The sequence below is a fragment of the Talpa occidentalis genome, unplaced genomic scaffold, assembly GCF_014898055.3.
Source record: "Talpa occidentalis isolate TD23 unplaced genomic scaffold, MPIMG_talOcc4v2.1 talOcc4.10, whole genome shotgun sequence".
NCBI lineage: Eukaryota > Metazoa > Chordata > Mammalia > Eulipotyphla > Talpidae > Talpa > Talpa occidentalis.
In genome coordinates, this window is record NW_023600993.1 from 24,510,955 (window position 1) to 24,529,253 (window position 18,299).

General features: G+C 42.3%; 2 protein-coding genes and 1 long non-coding RNA gene across 14 annotated transcripts in view; 1 reads left to right on the top strand and 2 right to left on the bottom strand.

Annotated features, from left to right (window-relative positions):
* UBP1 (upstream binding protein 1) overlaps positions 1-1,643 on the bottom strand; it is a 44,941-nt gene extending 43,298 nt beyond the window's left edge. The window contains exon 1 of one of the 2 annotated variants that reach the window (XM_037525869.2): positions 1,458-1,643. In XM_037525869.2, coding sequence (XP_037381766.1) covers positions 1,458-1,570 — 113 coding nt within the window. In that variant the 5' untranslated portion in view covers positions 1,571-1,643. The remainder of the gene's footprint in view (positions 1-1,457) is intronic. The other variant, XM_037525887.2, reaches the window with a different exon arrangement.
* An 848-nt stretch (positions 1,644-2,491) lies between these two features.
* LOC129146505 (uncharacterized) lies at positions 2,492-4,964 on the top strand. 2 transcript variants are annotated; one of them, XR_008553346.1, is made up of 4 exons: positions 2,492-2,619; positions 3,579-3,650; positions 3,760-3,862; positions 4,936-4,964. It is a non-coding gene; the product is annotated as an uncharacterized LOC129146505 (long non-coding RNA). The 2 variants fall into 2 exon arrangements; XR_008553345.1 differs by having other exon boundaries at positions 3,579-3,862.
* An 8,609-nt stretch (positions 4,965-13,573) lies between these two features.
* Positions 13,574-18,299, bottom strand: part of CLASP2 (cytoplasmic linker associated protein 2) — a 149,847-nt gene continuing 145,121 nt past the window's right edge. For 7 of the 10 annotated variants that reach the window (XM_037526026.2, XM_037526085.2, XM_054693018.1 and 4 more), the window contains 2 exons: positions 17,165-17,281; positions 13,574-15,471 (listed from right to left, as the gene is read on the bottom strand). In XM_037526026.2, the coding sequence (XP_037381923.1) occupies positions 15,385-15,471; positions 17,165-17,281 (204 nt within the window). In that variant the 3' untranslated portion in view covers positions 13,574-15,384. The remainder of the gene's footprint in view (positions 15,472-17,164; positions 17,282-18,299) is intronic. The other 3 variants (XM_037526056.2, XM_037526047.2, XM_054693031.1) reach the window with 1 other exon arrangement.

An 18,299-nucleotide genomic window follows, 5' to 3' on the forward strand; every position in this document is an offset into this window, starting at 1 on the left:
CTCACAAGCCCTAATGTATCCTGACTGCAAGTCTAAGGTCTCAAGGAGTGAGGCACTAGAGGCCCATGTTTCCACGAGGGAATCACTGCCTCTAAAACTCCCATCTGGGGCCATGCTATGAATGTCAGTAGCTCAATGTCCTCAACAACTGAGACAGTTGTTCTAGAAAACAAGCCACCTCATCTAGAGACCTCGAATTGCACAACTGCAGAGAGAGAAATGCCAAGTACTGGGAGAGGCAAAGACACCAATCAGGGTCAGCAGCTCATAAGAGGCTTTCCTCCAGGTGCTTCCAAACTCAAACATCCCTTTCTCAGAGTTCTTCCATTCCCACTGTATTATTATTATTGTTTAAATGCTATATTATTTCAGAGAGCAGCTCTCCCTACCATTTCAGGCCTGCTCTGACCCATGTCTTTTCCAGGACATTTAAGCTCCCTGTCTGGCACCCTGCATCTGGCACCTCCCACCCCCAGCTGCAGTGAGATGAATGAAAGCTACTGGAAAACTGGAAAGCACTTCAAAGACATCAGCATTACTTTAAAGAACATATTTTGGAAAAATCTCAACTCGCATTAACGAAAAGCTGCCAAATCATCAAATTTTTACACTAATTGAGTGAACTTAAAGGACATAAGCTGTATTTCAACAAATATGCTAAAAGATAAAGTGTGCCAAACTGATTGTTTAAAAACAGTATTCTTCACAATAAGGACCAGAGACTAAGTAAGCTCAGTTGTTTCAACCTCTCAAAATTAACAAAATGAAGGCTGCCGGTACAGTCAGCAGAGACTGAACAAACTATTGTTTGTGGTGCCATTACTGCATTCTAAAACCGTCTTCAAAAGGTAACAGCCTGCGAGGGGAGTTCCCCAAACGAAAAATTTCACTTTGAGATAATCAAAAAGCACAACTAAGTTAACATGCTTCCCCCCACCCCACCCCGTGCGGCTTTCACCTAAGATATTAATTACTACTACAATATCCAGTGCTTAAAAATTGCAACCTGCAAAAGTCCTACATTTTAGTAGGACAACAGACTTCAAACTGGTATCAAAACCCTGGAGAGTATTTTCCCAGCCCAAGTCCTGCCATTTTCTGCGGTGTATTCCAGCAGGAAAGTGGCATGTAAATCTCCTGCAAGGAAAGGCAGCCCCTTCCCCCATCAACTCAAGCTACCCCACCAGCCGGGCGTGCGAAAATAAAGCCCGCCGGAGCTCGTCCCGGGCCGCGGGCAGCCGGGCCGCGCTCGCCCGCCGGCCCCCACGGCGGGCAGCGCCCTGCGGGGCTCTGCGGGCGCCCAGGCCCCGGGCGCCACGCGGCAGGGCCCCGACCCCGCGGCCAGGGCACCGCCGGGCGCAGCCGCGCCTGGCAGAGGCCCAGGGTCCCGCACGTCGCGCCCCAGGGCCCGGGGGCGCCCTCCCGCCCGCCCGCCCGCCCGCCCGGGCGCCCCGTACCTCATGCTGTAGGCGCCGGCGCCCAGCTCCTGCCCGATGCCCGAGAGGCTGGCGTCGAAGTCGTGCACCAGCCCGGACTCGATCACCTCGTCCATCTTGAGCACCCAGGCCATCTTCCGGCCTCGCCGCCGCCCGGCGCGCAGCGCGGCCTCCGCGAGCGGGGCGCAGGGGCCGGCGCTCCGCGGGCGCGTCCTGGGGGAGGGCGCGGGTGAAGCCTCCGGCGGCGCGGCGAGTGGTCACCAGCGGCGGCCCGGGCGACGGCCGGGACGGGAGCGGCCGGGGCCCCGCGGGCAGGGCACGGCGAGCCCGGCGAGCAGCTGCAGCGGGAGCGGCCGGGCCGCCGGCAGCACGTCCCTCCCGCCGGCGCCGGCCCCGCGCCTCATGCCGCCGCCGCCGCCCACCCTCCGCGCCGCTAGCGCTGCCGCCGCCGCCGCCGCCCGCCCCGCCCCGGGCCCCCGGCCGCATCCTCCCCGGGACTGCGCGGGGGCGGGAGCTCAGCCCGCCCCGACGACCGCGCGGGGTCGAGCCCGCCCGTCACCCGCTCCCCGGCCTCGACCCCCGGCCCTCGGCCCGCCCGCCCCGGCGCTAACGCCCCGCCGCCCCGGCCAACCCCGCCGACGCCGCTCCGCGGGCCCGGACGCTGCTTCTATCTGGCTCCGGCCGGAGCGCGCTCGCCGCTTCCGCCTCCGCCGGCCCCGCCCTAGCCCCGCCCCCGCGCTCGCCCCCCGCCCGGCCCGCCCCGCGCGGCCCTGCGCTCCGGGGCGCTGCGGCGCTGGGCGGCCGAGAAGCCGTCCGGGTCTGGCGGGGCGGCCCCGCCCACGCGCCTGGGTCCCAGCCCCTGCGGCCCGGAGACGCCCCGCGCGCGCGCCCAGGAAGAGGCGGTGCCGAGGGGGGGGGGGAAGAGGCCCCGCCCACCCGGGGCGGGGCTGACAGACGGGCCGGCCCACACTAGTGACGACAGCTCGGGCCTGGCTCCCGTGAAGCCCTGTGCCCCCGGACTCAACAACCAATCACAGCGCTTTTCCTCTCGGGCGGACTCAAGGGCTGAATTTGCGGCCCAGGAGAGAATTCATTGGGCCGCACTCGAGGAAGCGGCTCCAAACGTCACTTCCGGGGGCGCTGGCTCCTCGGGTCGTCTCCAGTTTTTACCCACACTACGGAGGTGAGGACGGGTGCGCGTTTCGGCCAATAGGCCCGCGCCCTTTCTGGGGACAGAAACGCCCATTGAGCAGAAGATCCCGACTGGCGTGAGCCAATCACAGTTCCCCAGAAAGGGCTCAAGAGTCTCCCCAGAAAGGGCTCAGGAGTCTCCCCAGAAAGGGCTCAGGAGTCTCCCCAGAAAGGGCTCAGGAGTCTCGCCCGAATTGCCGATTGCCTGAAGCTGTATGGAGAGTTAAAGTTGGGGTGCAGGGCCTCCCCGGTGGCGCAGCGGTTGAGCGCTGGGTTGCGAAGCTGCCCGCAGCCTCTGCAGTGCAGGTTCGATCCCCGGCTGCTCCCCGGCCACCGGAGGAGGGTCCTACATGGCGCGCAGACCTCTCCTGCCGCCCGCTGCTCCCCTCAGCAGTGTACTTCGGTCCTTCTGCCTGTTCTGCTCCCTGCTCTGGCTCTGGTGAATTCTCTCACCCTCCCGCGCTTCTGACTGTACCCAGTGCTTGTATAAATAAATAAATCTTTAAAATAAAATAAAGTTGGGGTGCAGTCGCACTTTCGGCGGCCATTCGTGTTGTTACCGCTCGTGGCCCTGGGAGCTCACTAGGCTTAGCTAGTGAACTAATTAGCGAGCTTATCACCCCAGGCGATTCTCACTTAGGGTCTCTCGTGTGGTGCAGTCATGGGAACTGGGACTAAAGTCATCTCAAGGACTTCCCTTGCGCATGTTTGTTGCTGACTCGTCTCGCACCTGAGCTGAGGCTGCTGCAATGTCTATACATGGCCTGTCTGTGTGGTCTTGATTTGCACAGCGTGGCAGCGGGTTTTGAAAGCAGGCGTCCCCCAAAACAGGAAATAGAAACCGCTGGTTTCTTAAGACAAAGGTTCTTTGCTTTGAACAAACTAGTCAGGCTCCCCAGCACAACCTGCTGCTGGGACCTTAGTGTTAACCCTCTTCTTCATGTCTGATAGGTTCCCAAGCCTCAACCCTCCCCCGGTGATGTCAGATCACCCTCCCTTGCTTTCAACAGAAATTCTGTCCAGGTAGGTTTAGCCAGAATCCCTCTTACCCTTGCTGCTTCCTCTTAGTAATTGTCGATCCACTAACATCTAACTCTCTGCTCCTTTTGTGGCTAAATTCCTACTCACCCAGGCTGTATTCAGAGTTGAACCCATCTCTCTCACTTTGCACAATCCCACTGCAGTGGCTCCTACCTCCTGTATGATCCTGACTAAAGCCTGCCTTGCCATCTTTAGTAAGTATCGAATATATGTGTGTTCTTTAACACTTAAGGCCTGGAACCAGAACCTAACATAATCTTTGTTGTGTATTCTATTAGTTAAGTAGTAACAGAATCATTTTGATGGAGGAAAAATTAAGTAATTTGGGGTCATTATTTAAAACTTCCAAAATTCACTCTCTGGCCACTAATGTTTCACATTTTTCCACATATAAAATACATTTACCTGCTCTCCAGAGTCTCATTGCTTTAAAGCATTGAAGTCCACCATATTGTGGGGGCCTCCAGCAGATGTGGTTTCTGGGATACAGTCCTTGGGAGTAATTCTTTAAGTGGTTCCTTTCCCTAGGAAGAGCTGTCTTGTTTTACAATTCTGTGGATTTTGGCAGATGCATAATTTCATGTATCCACAATTACAGTATCACAGAGAATAGCTTCACTGACATAAAAATGCCTCTGCTCCACCAATTCATCCCTCTCTCCTTCCCCCCAACCACCAATCTTTTTGCTATCTCTATAGTTTTGGATTTTCCACAATGTTATAGAAATGGAAACTTATAGCATATTGCTACTTTTAAAATGACTCCTTAAATATATATATATATATATATATATATATATATATTTAAGGTTCTTCTATGTCTTTTTCTGTATTGAGAAGTCATTTTTCTTGCTGAATAATATTTCATAGTATGGATGTACCATTGTTAGTGAAATGTCAGACTGTGAAAGACAAACATCCTATGATTTCATTCACATGTGGTACATAGAAAAGCCAAACAAACAAATGAAATGAATAAAACAAAAATAAACTTTTAGACTATAAGAACATTTAGTGGTTGTCAGAAGGGAGGGGGAAAATGGGAAGTCCGGTAAATTAGGTTAAAGGGGTCAATTGTATGTGAAGGACAGACCTGGGTTTTTAGTGAACTTAATGTAGAATATACACATGTTGATTTGTAATGATGCACACCTGAAACAATATGCAATATTAAATTTTTTAAAAAGCCTGTCTCCTCCAAATCTATATATTTTATCGTTTATTCTATCCTGTAATACTGTAATTTAAAAAATGCCACTATCCACAGCGGTTGAGCGCTGGGCTGCGAAGCTGCCCTCGGCCTCTACAGTGCCGGTTCTATCTCTGGCCCGCCGGCGAGGGTCCCACATGGCGCACAGACCTCTCCTGCCGCGCCCGCTGCTCCCCTCAGCAGTGTATTTCGTCAGTCTGCCTGTTCTGCTCCCCGCTCTGGCTCTGGTGAATCCTCTCACCCTCCCATGCTTCTGACTTACCCAGTGCTTGTATAAATAAATAAATAAATAAAAATGGCACTATCAACAATTGATAAATTATTATTTGATAAACCAAATAAATATGAACACTATTTTGCAGTTTCATTTCGTTGGCTAGTTAAAATGTTGTGTTAAAGTTGCTTGTGTTATCTGTATGTGGAATTATATTATCTTGGATATGTAGCTAGGTTTATCTGAATATGTGTATATTTAATTTTGGTGTCTGCTAACTTAAATTTTATTCTTTGAAATTTTAAACTGTTCACATACCTGAAGAGCCAAATCGATATAGAACAAATGTATTTAGAGAAGTCTTTCCTCCACCTCTAGCTTCTCCCCTCATTCCCATTCACTTTTTACATAAATAAGTTAATATGTGTATAGACTCTTATTTCACTTTTTTTTCCCTTACGAAAAGGCAGCATACCATATAATTCTTTTTCACTTTGCTTTTTTTTCCTATTTAACAGTATGTTCTGGAAGTCACCTCACATCAGTTCATAGAGATTGCCCCCAAATTTTACTGTTGCCTGGAACTCCATGCCATGATTATTACACAGGTTTTAGTCTCCTATGGTTAGGCATGTCAGCTATTTTCTTTTTTTCTTTTTTTTAAAGACTTATTTATGTATGCATACCAAAACTGGGGTACAAGCCAGAGGTGTGGGAGGGTGAAAGGATTCACCAGAGACAGAGTGGGGAGCAGAATAGGTAGACTGATTTAAACACACTGAGGAGGGGAGCAGTGGGTGAGAGAGGAGAGGTCTGCTGCACCATGTGGGTAGCTCCCTGGCCAGCCAGGATCTAACTCATGCTGCAGAGGCTACGGATAGCTTCACATTGCTGTGGTTAACACCTTGCGCCACCAGGGAGGCCCATATCAGTTACTTTCTATATTTTGCTATTATAAGTAAGGTTTTAAAGTAATCTTGTGCAAAAGTTATGTCACTTTAGGATCAGAATCCCAATATTCCTTTAGTCTGCATTTTCTTGACTACCTCTGCCTGTTGTTTTAATTTTTAGCCCTTTGTTTTTTCTTTTTTGTCAATCATAGGCAGTTGTGTGTGAAGCAATCTGCATATATTCTTTTTCCTTTTAGTAAGTTTCTTAGGCCATTTACATAAATTGATATGACATGTATGGAGATTTTAGTTTTAACTGTATCATTTTATATTATAATTATTGTATAATTTACAACTTATAATATTTCTCTCTGCTATGTTTTCCTTACTGTTTTTAAAAAATTGTATTCATAACTGAAGGTAGCCTGGCTCCCACTTCATGTCTTTTAGTTCATACAAGTATATTCTCTTAAGTTCTAGAGGCCAGAAGTCTGACACTGGTGTCACCAGATTAAATTCAGCTACTATTTCAGATGGTTCTTTACTGGAGCAAATCAATACAGCCTGTAGTTGTACATTTTACTGATCTGGCAGATGCTTTTTCCTTTGTCCCAGTAATCAAATTCCAGAAACAGTTTGTCTTCATTTGGCAGGGACAATAGTACATGTTGACTTTTCCTAGAGCTGTATCAACTCAACTCCCTGTTTAGTCTGCACTTTATCAATCAACAAGTCTACATTGTTTTACAACAGTGATGAGGTTGTGGTGGTTAAAACTGGTGAACAGTAAGCAGATGTCTTTAGATAAATGTGTGGCAGAGCATGGTTGATAATATTGACATAGTGGGTTACATTTTTAGTATTAAAGAATCCTCAACTATTTTTTGTTGTACTTCATTAAAAAACAAATGAGGGCCTCCCCGGTGGCGCAGTGGTGAGCGCTGGGTTGCGAAGCTGCCCGCGGCCTCTGCGGCGCCGGTTCGATCCCCGGCTGCTCCCCGGCCACTGGAGGAGGGTCCCACATGGCACTCAGACCTCTCCTGCAGCACCCGCTGCTCCCCTCAGCAGTGTACTTCAGTCCTTCTGCCTGCTTTGCTCCCCGCTCTGGCTCTGGTGAATTCTCTCACCCTCCTGCGCTTCTGACTGTACCCACTGCGTGTATAAATAAATAAATAAATAAATCTAAAAAAAAAAAAAAAAAAACGAAAGTTTACACAGCTATTGTGTTTCTAGAAAGCAAAGTGTAAGCTGCAGTTTCTCAGTAATCCATGGAAGCTTCAGCTCCTGCACAGTTGGATCTTCAAGCAAGGATTGACTGTTCTCAACTCAGGGTTTCACAAGGAGCCATTCTGTGCTGGTATTTTCCACACATCTCTTTAGAGTGGAGGTAATTTCTTGGAAAGAGACTTTCATAAGGATAGCAGAATAGAATCTCAGTACTTAAGTGTCCCAGAACTGTGGGGCTCAGCACAGACATTAAAGGACAACCTCAGACAAACTAGATTATGAGCACTTGTCAAAAAAATTTTCCCCCACATTTCATAGCAAGGAAATCAGAAAAAAAGAACTCTGGCTTCTCAAACATTTTTTTTTTTTATTTTTATTTTTTTTTATAGAGGCATGTTTTTATTTATTTATTTGTTTGTTTGTTTGTTTTGTTTATACATGCACTGGGTACAGTCAGAAGCACGGGAGGGTGAGAGAATTCACCAGAGCCAGAACAGGGAGCAGAGCAGGCAGAAGGACCGAAGCACACTGCTGAGGGGAGCAGCGGGCGGCAGGAGAGGTCTGCGCACCATGTGGGACCCTCCTTCGGTGGCCGGGGAGCAGCCGGGGATTGAACCGGCGGCGCAGAGGCCGCGGGCAGCTTCACAACCCAGCGCTGAACCGCTGCACCACCGGGGAGGCCCTTCTCAAACATTCTTAAAGGAGAATTCTGTTAGACAAGGTTAGCAAGTTTTCAGTAACAGTGTAGCCATTTAATAACTTGGCAAGTTAAACCTGGGTGATGATGACATAATATTTCCCAGAAATACTGAGTAATACAATTACTGATAAGGTATGTATACACATTAATACTTTCTTTCACTTTCTTTCTTTTTTTTTTTTTTTTTTTTAAGATTTATTTATTTATTTATTTATTTATTTATTTATTTATTTATTTATTTATTTATACAAGCACTGGGTACAGTCAGAAGCGTGGGAGGGTGAGAGAATTCACCAGAGCCAGAGCAGGGAGCAGAGCAGGCAGAAGGACCGAAGTACACTGCTGAGGGGAGCAGCGGGCGGCAGGAGAGGTCTGCACGCCATGTGGGACCCTCGCCTGGTGGCCGGGTATCAAATTGGCGCTGCAGAGGCTGCGGGCAGCTTCGCAATCCAGCGCTCAACCACTGCGCCACTGGGGAGGCCCCACATTAATACTTTCTTGAAACTAACTTCCAACAAAGACATGTCAAATTCAAAGAAAATTGATTGGCGGTAACTTTCATGTTGTCTCTGGCCCTATGTTTTTAGGTTGTGTATTCTGTTCTGGTGTGACATGCCAGTCAGCTATCCCATACCACAGACCCTCCCTTACACTTACTTGCTATCAAATGGGTTCTCTTATTTGATGTTATTTAGGATCCTGTGCTTGTGAATCAACTGTAAACCCTGGATAGTGGTGCTGGCCAGGGCTCTGCCAGCAAGGAAGGTAAATTCCCCATTATATGTGCTTATTTCTTTGAGTACAAACTTCTGGCCCTCCCAGGACGGAAAGGCTCAATGTAGTCAAATTGCCATCAAGGACTGGTTGATCTCCTGAAAAAATAGTGCTGTGCTGGTTGCTAAGCATTGATCTCTGCATGGCACAGGTGGATATTCAGTGCTGTGGTAATGAGGTCAGCCCTGATAAATGAGAGTCCTTGCAGGCAGCCCACGTGCAGCCTCCATCTCTGCCACCATGGTTTTTGTTCATGTTGTTTTTGTGGCAGCACTAAAGTTGCTCATGACAGAGGCTGCCTGACATCAATGGACTGAGATAGTTTGTTGACTTGGTTTCTTGGTGCCTTTTCTGAAATGGCTTAACTCTGGTGTTAATGTACTATACAAAGATCTTCAGTGCTCACTCCCATGTCATTTGATATGTCTCTACCCCAGACCTGATTGTTTTTGATCTTTAGATTGCTATATTTAGCAAATAAAAATACAAGACACTCAACTGGCTTAACCTGATGAATTTTTGTAATGTATTGAGAAAAAGCTGAATATAGGACATTTAGTTTTTTCTGGCCAAATTAATGGGACATGACAAAAATCATTACATACAGGACATATCTGTATATACAGGATGCCTGACAACCCTGCCTATCTTCTAGCATATCTTCCCATCAGGGAGAGACAGGCCGTTCACCACTGCCCATGAGTATGAGTACTATGAGTGAATTACATTTAACACACATTTACATTTGTGTATTGATTATCAACAGTTATGAATCACTCAACACTAAATAACATTAAGTGCATTATATAAAATACACAATATTAATAGTATAAAATATATTACACATAATTATTACATAATATGAGTGAAGAAAATATATAATCTAGTCTCAGACTCCATTTCTTTCCCCACAAAGTGGATGAACAGGTACACCAACCAAAGCTCTCTCCATCGGATATTCTTTCACTACTACCTTTGGAAGGCTACTGCCGCTGTCCAAGACGACAGCACTAAAGGTACCATCTGTGGAGCATCAGGCTGTGCCTAAGAGGCATTATTTCATCTAGTCCCCACACCAATCTTAGGTGACAAATGCTATTGATTATGCTGTTCTGAGATGAGGAATAAAAGCTTTGAGAGATTGTGTTACTTGCAAGGGATAAAGAGAGTGATTTTGTACTTAAGCAGTTTCACTGGTAACCCATTCTCTGAAGCACTCTGCCATCATACCTCTCGTGGGAAGGTGAGGAAATCTGTGGGCCACATGCCAATGGTTGATGCAATAGCAGAAGGCAAGGGTGATGACAAGAGGGAGAGGGTGGTAGATCTACCTATGGATAAACCTTAAGGGAGGCAGAGTTTCGACAAAGTGGGTCCGAGTCTATGTGCCAAATTTAGAAAAACAAGAGATCAGTGAAATTAGTATTATGGATAAAGTGAGCAAAGAGTGAGTACAAGAGAGGAAGCAATGACTGAAAGGTCACAATTCCCACGCGCAAGTGAGAGCAAATCTCAACACCTCTACTTTTTAAAGAGTTGCTTCAATTTGCCTATTGTTTTTATATATACTCTGTGTGTAGTATGTATATACAAACACATAAATACATACATGCATACTACAGCATCATATACATCATCACATATCTATCTGAACATCTTTACATATAGTCATTCATAGTAATCAGGTGAACAGATTTCTAATTATTTTTATATATTTTTTAAACATTTATTTATTTTTATACAAGAATTGGGGTACAGGTCAGAGATGCACAGGGGGGTGAGAGGATTCACCAGAGACAGCGTGGGGAATAGAACAGGCAGACGGACCGAAGTACACTGCTGAGGGGAGCAGCGGGCGAGACAGGAGAGATCTGTCCCACCATGTGGGTTTCTCTCTGGCCAGCCGGGAATCGAACTTGTGCTGCAGTGGCTGCGGATTTCTTCATAGGTTTCATCTTAACCCCTGCGCCACCAGGGAGGCCCCCATTTTTATATTTTGATATCACTTTAATGTCCTCAAAAAATTAAAAATAGAACTATCATGATGCAGCAATTTCACTTCTGGGTAATTACTTGAAGAATATGAAAACACTAATTCAAAAAGATAATGTGCACACCTCTACTTACTGCACTGTCTTTTTCCCAAAATATGGAAACAACCCAAGTACCTGATGATGATGATGGACAACTGGATGAAAATGTAAGACACACACAGATATGGAACACTGCTCGCTTATAAAAAAAAGATGAAATCATTCTACTTGCAACAACATGGGTGGACATTGAGGGGATTATATTGCGAAATCAAAGTCAGAAAGACAAAAACACTGTAAGATTTCACTCATTTGTAGAATAGAAAGTAAATGAACAAATAGAAACAAATCCTTAGATTCTGACAACAGAATGGTGGTTACCAGAAGGTTACCAGAACAGGAGAGGGTGGAGCAAGTGGAGGTCACCCAACTGGAGTTGGGTGGTGGGTGAAGTATCATATATATAGCTGTGGAGGTGAGAATCTGTACACCTGAAACCTTTAGTGTTGTAAACCATTATTACATCAATGAAAAAAAAAGAATGAAAAGAATATTCAGTGAAGACCCACAACCTAGGGTTATGCTGCACACACATAAAGAAATACCTTGCTGGCACTAGTAGTCATCCTATAGAAGAAAGGATTTAATGTATTCAAAATGTACTGTTAAATACATGCATAAGAGAACAGAAGCATTCAAAATGTTAACCAATTCTAGTGTTGTTATTCTCTGGTTAACAAAATTTAATGTTTCCTTACAGTTTTTAGTAGTAAATCAAATTCATTACCACAGTAATGAATAGTGACACAGAACTTTTTCTTTTACAGGCTTTCATTATTTTCCAAATATCCTCCAATAGAAATGGATCGCTTTCAATTTTTTTAAAGCTAAATTCTAGAAATTTCTTTTGCATACCTATAAAACTGTGCCATTAATTGCCATAAAATGAACTAAATAGCTCTTCTGCCCATTTTTTGTCTGGGTTATTCACTTTGTTTTTGTTGAGTCTTGTCAGCTATTTGTAGATTTTTGTGATCACTCATAGCAGGAACTTAGAAAACCTAAAAAGGGATCAGGAAAAAGACTAATTATAATAAAATCAAAATCAAAATTAACAGGTAACTATAAACCAGAGCTATACTACGGGGGTGGGTGGGTGAAGGGAGTAGGATCAAAACAAGGGTGGTAGGAATTTTATGGGGACTATATAACCAAGATGAAAATGCATACATTGTGTAAAAATGAAAAATGATGTAAAAATATATAAAATAAAAATTTTTAAAAAGTGAACTAAATACAGGAAGTGGCAGATCACTTGCCCACCTCTGACTATACAGGTGTTTCTTTTCATAAACCTTTTCCTGTTGCAAACCAGCAGCAGCAGTTCTTTCTGCCCACCTGTGCCTGTGCAAGCTGTTGCTTCTCTTTCCTTTTCCTAATGAACCTGTCCTTTTAAAATGTAAAAAAAATAAAAAATACAGAAAGCAAAGATGTCCAAAATTAAAAAGAACTTCCGATGTAGATTAATATATAAATCCTTATTTGTATTTACTATAAATGATATTCTAATTAATATTTATAAGACATACATTAATTTACAATAGATCTGGTCTGGTAAGATTCTAGTCTTTTATGGTAAGATATAACTTGGTGAAGCTATTCTGACCTACTTCATAAGACTAAAATATGAACACAGTAAATTTATTTCAAATTTGAAACCTTAAGTTAAACTTACTTGAAAATGTTAAAAGTTTATTATAGATTTTGAAAACTCACAGGAAACTTGTCTTATAATCTGGAGTTACAAGCTTTTAATTAGTTCTGGGCAGTGCAGTAAATGAATGACACTGATAATTAGTTTGGAGGAGGTAAGAGGGAAGAAAAAATTTAAACAGTAGCTTTTTGTTATGATTCTTTAATAGCTAACATCTAACTGTTTCTAGACTGAACAAATTAAGGGTCTATCATACACAGCAATCTGAATAGTTAATAATTTCTTTTTTTTTTAAAAAAAAAGATTATTTATTTATACAAGCACTGGGTACAGTCAGAAGCGCGGGAGGGTGAGAGAATTCACCAGAGCCAGAGCGGGGAGCAGAGCAGGCAGGAGCACCGAAGTACACTGCTGAGGGGAGCAGCGGGCGGCAGGAGAGGTCTGCATGCCATGTGGGACCTTCCTCCAGTGGCCGGGGAGCAGCTGGGGATCGAACCAGTGCTGCAAAGGCTGCAGGCAGCTTCGCAACCCAGCGCTCAACCGCTGCGCCACCGGGGAGACCCCTGAATGGTTAATAATTTCTTATAGTCTTATCAACTGAAATTATAGAATTTTTTAAAAGATTTTTTATTTACTTATACAAGAGCTGGGTTACAAGCCAGAGGCATGGGAGGGTGGGAGGATTCACCAGAGACAGAGAGGGTAGCAGAACAGGCAGATCTACTGAAATACACTGATGAGGAGCAGTCTGCTGCACCATGGTGGCTATCTCCCTGGCCTGCCGGGAATCAAACCCATGCTGCAGAGGCTGCGGACAACTTCTCAGCGCTGTGCTCAACCCAGCGCCACCAGAGAGGCCCTGAAATTATAGAATCTTTAAACATGATTTTTCTCATGTTTTTATATATTAGTTTCACTTTGTCACATTAAACTATACTATTCTTTTACTCAGTCCATCCCTTTCTAGAGTGTTGACTTTCAGATACCAGGTACTTGATCTAAATTTTCAAGCACAGTTATTAATTCAGCTTAAGCACTCTATTTGTCAACAGTAGTTAAAGCAGGCCCTTACAACATAAGAAAATTTTAATCAATATGTGGAATCAAATGATAATTAAACATACCAAAGGTAATGGAACATAAAACATTACTGAGATGAGCTCAATGTTTAAAATGCCTTTCATATATTATATACATGCATGTAGAGCTATATACATTTGATTGTGGTTGCCACTTGTGCTCTTTTCTCCTCAGATAGAAAATTCATGAGAATACCTAAAGATTTTTTAAAAAAAACAGTTATATGACCCGGCACACAGTGAGACAGAAACACAAGTGATATACATTGTTAACTTTTCAAGTAATGTTATGTACAGTTTTATTGCCAGTATATGCACAACAGTAAGCATAGAACTATAAATACACAATGTAATTAACAGTAGAAAACAAAATTGTTACAGGTAAAGGGGAGCGGATATAGAGAAACTATTTTCCTGCTGCTAGAACAGAAACAAAGGAAGGTAAAGCCTATGACAAACCATCCATTCCATACTCTTGTCTTAAATTCTTTACATACATTTCTACATTTTTTTCAATTAAACAAAGAAAGTACAGATAACTCTGTAACAACAGCAAATTGCTTCCAGTCAAATTCACTTTATGTTAGGATTAAAAAAAATGTCAAGATGAGAAATCATTAGTATCCTGGTTCCAAATTATCTAATTTGCCTTTCACCAAAACTGGTTACTTAATGAAAGTTGGCTGCACATGAAAAGAATAGGTGTAGCAAAAGGTGATTAAAAAAATTGTTAAAAAGTAACAGAAAATCACCCTTTTAAGTAGTTTTCCAAAAGACACTATAGGCAGCAGCTCAGTTAAAAGTATTAGCCCTGAAGAGGTAGAGAATTTGAGCCTATCATACAAAGATAATAGCCTTGGCACCCTCTTCTCTCTCATCAGGATCAACATTTTCAAGTAAGACAATTTCATGGTAAAAGGAAACCAGGTTCCACCATTTATAATTAGTTTGTTTATTAAATGAGAAACAGAAGACGGTCAAGGACACACATGCACTTGATTTTTTTTTGTCTGTTTCCATTATCAAGTTTATTCATAAGTGAATTTGATATTAATAAATATTAAAAAAGCATCATTCACAACAAAGATAAACAAACCAAAAAACCCTGCAATGAAACCTTCTATCTTAAAAAGCATCAAGAAAAAAACAGGCAGATGATTTGGTGCAGCTTTCTTAAGGGATCATAGAGGGGACATGGTTTTAAATAAAGATGGCAAGTCAATAACCAACAAACAGTATCAGTTTTACAGAACTGGCTGATTCTGTAACATTTCTCTTTGAGGTCTTAGTTTTAAACTACAGATCGCCCCAAAGAAGTCGCAACTAATGACATGTATCACCATCACATCAACAGAGTCCAGCTGTAGTTCAAATTAGTCCTGCTTTGTTTCACATCATTTCAATATTTCTAGCATAGGACATGATACGGAACAAAACTCAAAATAGCAATAAAAATATTCTGCATTTGAATAAAAGCAAAACAAAGTTTTAGACTGTTAAACTTTTAAAGCTTTAAGCATTCCTGTTTAACCAGCATTTAAAAAAATTTATACAATCGTAACACTGGCGAAGGTTAATGGGAAGACAAAGAAGTACAAACATGTGAAATGATGAATTAGATTAAAAATTACTTTGTATTGATCAAATGATGTTAATACTGCTTCTTCTTGAATTTGGAATAACTATCATAAAAGTTACATGCAGACTGAGGATATATCCCTCTGTTACAGAAAATACAAAACAAAACAAAACAAAAAACTAAAACTGGGAAACAATGGTAAGTTCCAAATGATGTATTTGAAATTTTCTTTTCATTGATGAGGGTGGTCTGTCTGTCCTTTCTTTGAGAGACCTGGTTTACTTTGATTAACTTCACTAACTTTGTCCAGAAACATCAGTAGTGGGATCTGCTCCTCCAGAACCTGTTTGTGCACGTTTGATATAAAGATTCAGTAGCTTCATCTGCAGATTCAAGACAAACATTTATCATTTGAGTGTCTCTAAATGATAGCAAGATGCTCATTTAAAATATTACATACACATATGTGAACTTTAAGAGGTAAGGTTTTATACCGAGGAATTGTATATTGCTTGTTTCTGATCATAATTAAAAATTACCAAAAAAATTGTTAAGTCTTAGTTAGATTCCCGGATGCCTTTTCAAACAATGGTGTAGTGATAACATACAAGACTTAAAGTAAGGAGATGACCAGTATTGAGCACTATGTGGTATACAATATGCTAACCACTTTATATATCTCTTCTCATATACACATTTTATATAGATGAGGCATCTGAGAAACAGAATGTGTAAGTCACTGTCTAAGGGGTAGGTAAGAAGTGAGCAGGGGAGGAAATTAAGCACCTGGGCCCAGGACCCAAGATCTTAAACAATTATGCCACTGTCCCCCTAACGTGAGTGTCATGTCATTCTGCAGCTTTTACTATCAGAGATCTTATTTCTATGAAGTCTAATCAATGCATATACAATGTTGTGTTCTACTTTTTCATCAAATGTCATTTCCAAATATATTTTCCCCATCTAGTCACTGTCTTTGTATGCAAGTTATTACTGGCTGCCTAATATCCTGATAAAGTGATGGCTTTTAATTCTTCTATAGACAACTCACTTATTATGACCCAAGTTGAGTTATTAACAAAAGTTGGGATTTTTTTTCCCCACTGGAGACAATTCAAAGTTTTTTTTTTTTTTTCCCCCAAATAACATTAGTTCTTTGCTGCAAGAGTTTTAAGCCTGGCATTCCTGAGGTTGAGGGGCTCACTGAATCCTTTGTAACTATGTGTAAAATTTTCTGTATGTACTTATTTTTTTCTTGGAATGAAAGTTTACTTAAATCTGTAAGTGTTCTGTAATCCAGAAAAGGTTAAGAATTACTACTCTATTTATAGCTAATTTAGGTATTTGACACAAGGTATGTATCTGAATTTATTTTCCACTATCCTGCCCTTTTGCTATTTTAAAGTAAATTTGAACACAGTACTGTCAATCATTAGAATTTTGGGATGCTCTTTAAAAGGTGAGGACCACTTGCACGCAGGTTCACAAGTCATAATTCAACAAGCATAATTTATCCTTAGAACAAATTTCAAGGTTTTCAGTTATCAAAGAAATAAGAAAAGCCAAGACTGATTTAAGTCTTAAGGACTAACCAGCAATTTTATTTTCATATACCAAATCAAAGCTGTAGATTTATCTGGGTCATAAGAGTAGAAAGAGAACAAGTATTTGGTTATCATAGTTCACAGAGAATAATTTAAAAAAATGTTCAGGCATTCCATATTTGGGGAGATATTAAAGTAATCCATGACTATATCATGAATATACAACAACAATCTGTTTATTCCCAATTAAACTGTCATGGGTAAGGGTTTGGATGTGGGAAAGAAGTCAGCTGGTTATAATGAATAACCAGAAGCTGAAGGCATTTCTTTCATAGCAACCTACCAACCACTCTACTAAACTACTGTCTACTGACCAGAGAATACAAACAGCTAAAATGTAAATGTGAGGATGAATAATTTGGATACTCAAAGTCTAACTTATTAAAAGCCAAATAACAAATTTATTCTTTCATGCACACAAAGAACTAAATTACTATGCCCACCATCTTTAGAACAAAGCAACATGACTTACTTTACTGCCAGTGAGCTGACTGAGATGTGGTTTTAGTTCATCACCAATTACTGCATGAACAGCCACCAGACAGAAGACACAAGCTTTCCGAACACTGCTCTCTGAATTATCGTAACCCTACGGAGAAAAGTCTGTGTTAGCACCCCTATGAGATCTGAAAAAAGTACCTTTCCAACACAGACAGAAGATGCATTTCAAAGATGTGATCTCAAGTGTAACAACGAGAAAGTTCTATTGAGGAAAGTTAATTTTTCGCCCTTTTCCAAGCAGAGATATGCTCGTTTCCTTTCATCTCACCCTTGGCACCTCCACTCCACTGTTGGCTTTCCTTATGAGGGTCTTTCTTATTTAGCCTGGATAGTAGCAAATCTCGACTCTGAGGCTGTTTTGCCAGTCCACCACCCTGCAAAAAGTCTTCAGATTAATCTTCCTAAAGCATTTGGCTTTAGAGAACTCAGTAACTTCTCACTGTTGAATAAAACCTGAATCTTTGACCTGGCAATGTTCTCCTCTAACCTAGGCAGAATTAAGCTTAACATCTATCCTATCCCTATCATCGGTCTAAGTTATTTCTTCAGCAAACATTTGTAGTCACGTAGCACTTGGGCCATCAGGTGATTTTGTCATGTGTGACTGTCATAGAGTGTCCTGAATGGTATAGCCAACTGCACACTTAAATGTAGCCTACTGGGGCCACCACTGGGTATGCAGTCTGTTGTTGACTGAAATTTTGTGATAAATGTCTATTCAGTAACCCCTGTATGTATGACATGAACATACTCTATACATACATATGTATATATAGGTAGATACATGCATATACACACACACACACAATTCTTCGTACTAAAGCAGAAGGAAGAATGATATTGATCTTTTCTTCCAGGTCCTCAGTTTACTGAGGAACATTAGGTTTAGAAAAGAGCTACAAAGATAATGCACAAATGACTAATTATTCCTCATCAGGGGTCTTAATACACACACACACACACACACACACAATGTAACAAAATTATGTAGTATATAAATTATATAATTAAATTATATAGTATATGCTAAAATTAAATTACATTTTAATTACATTAAAATTACACAATAGGAGATATTTACTGAATGCAGAAAGTTCACAATCTAC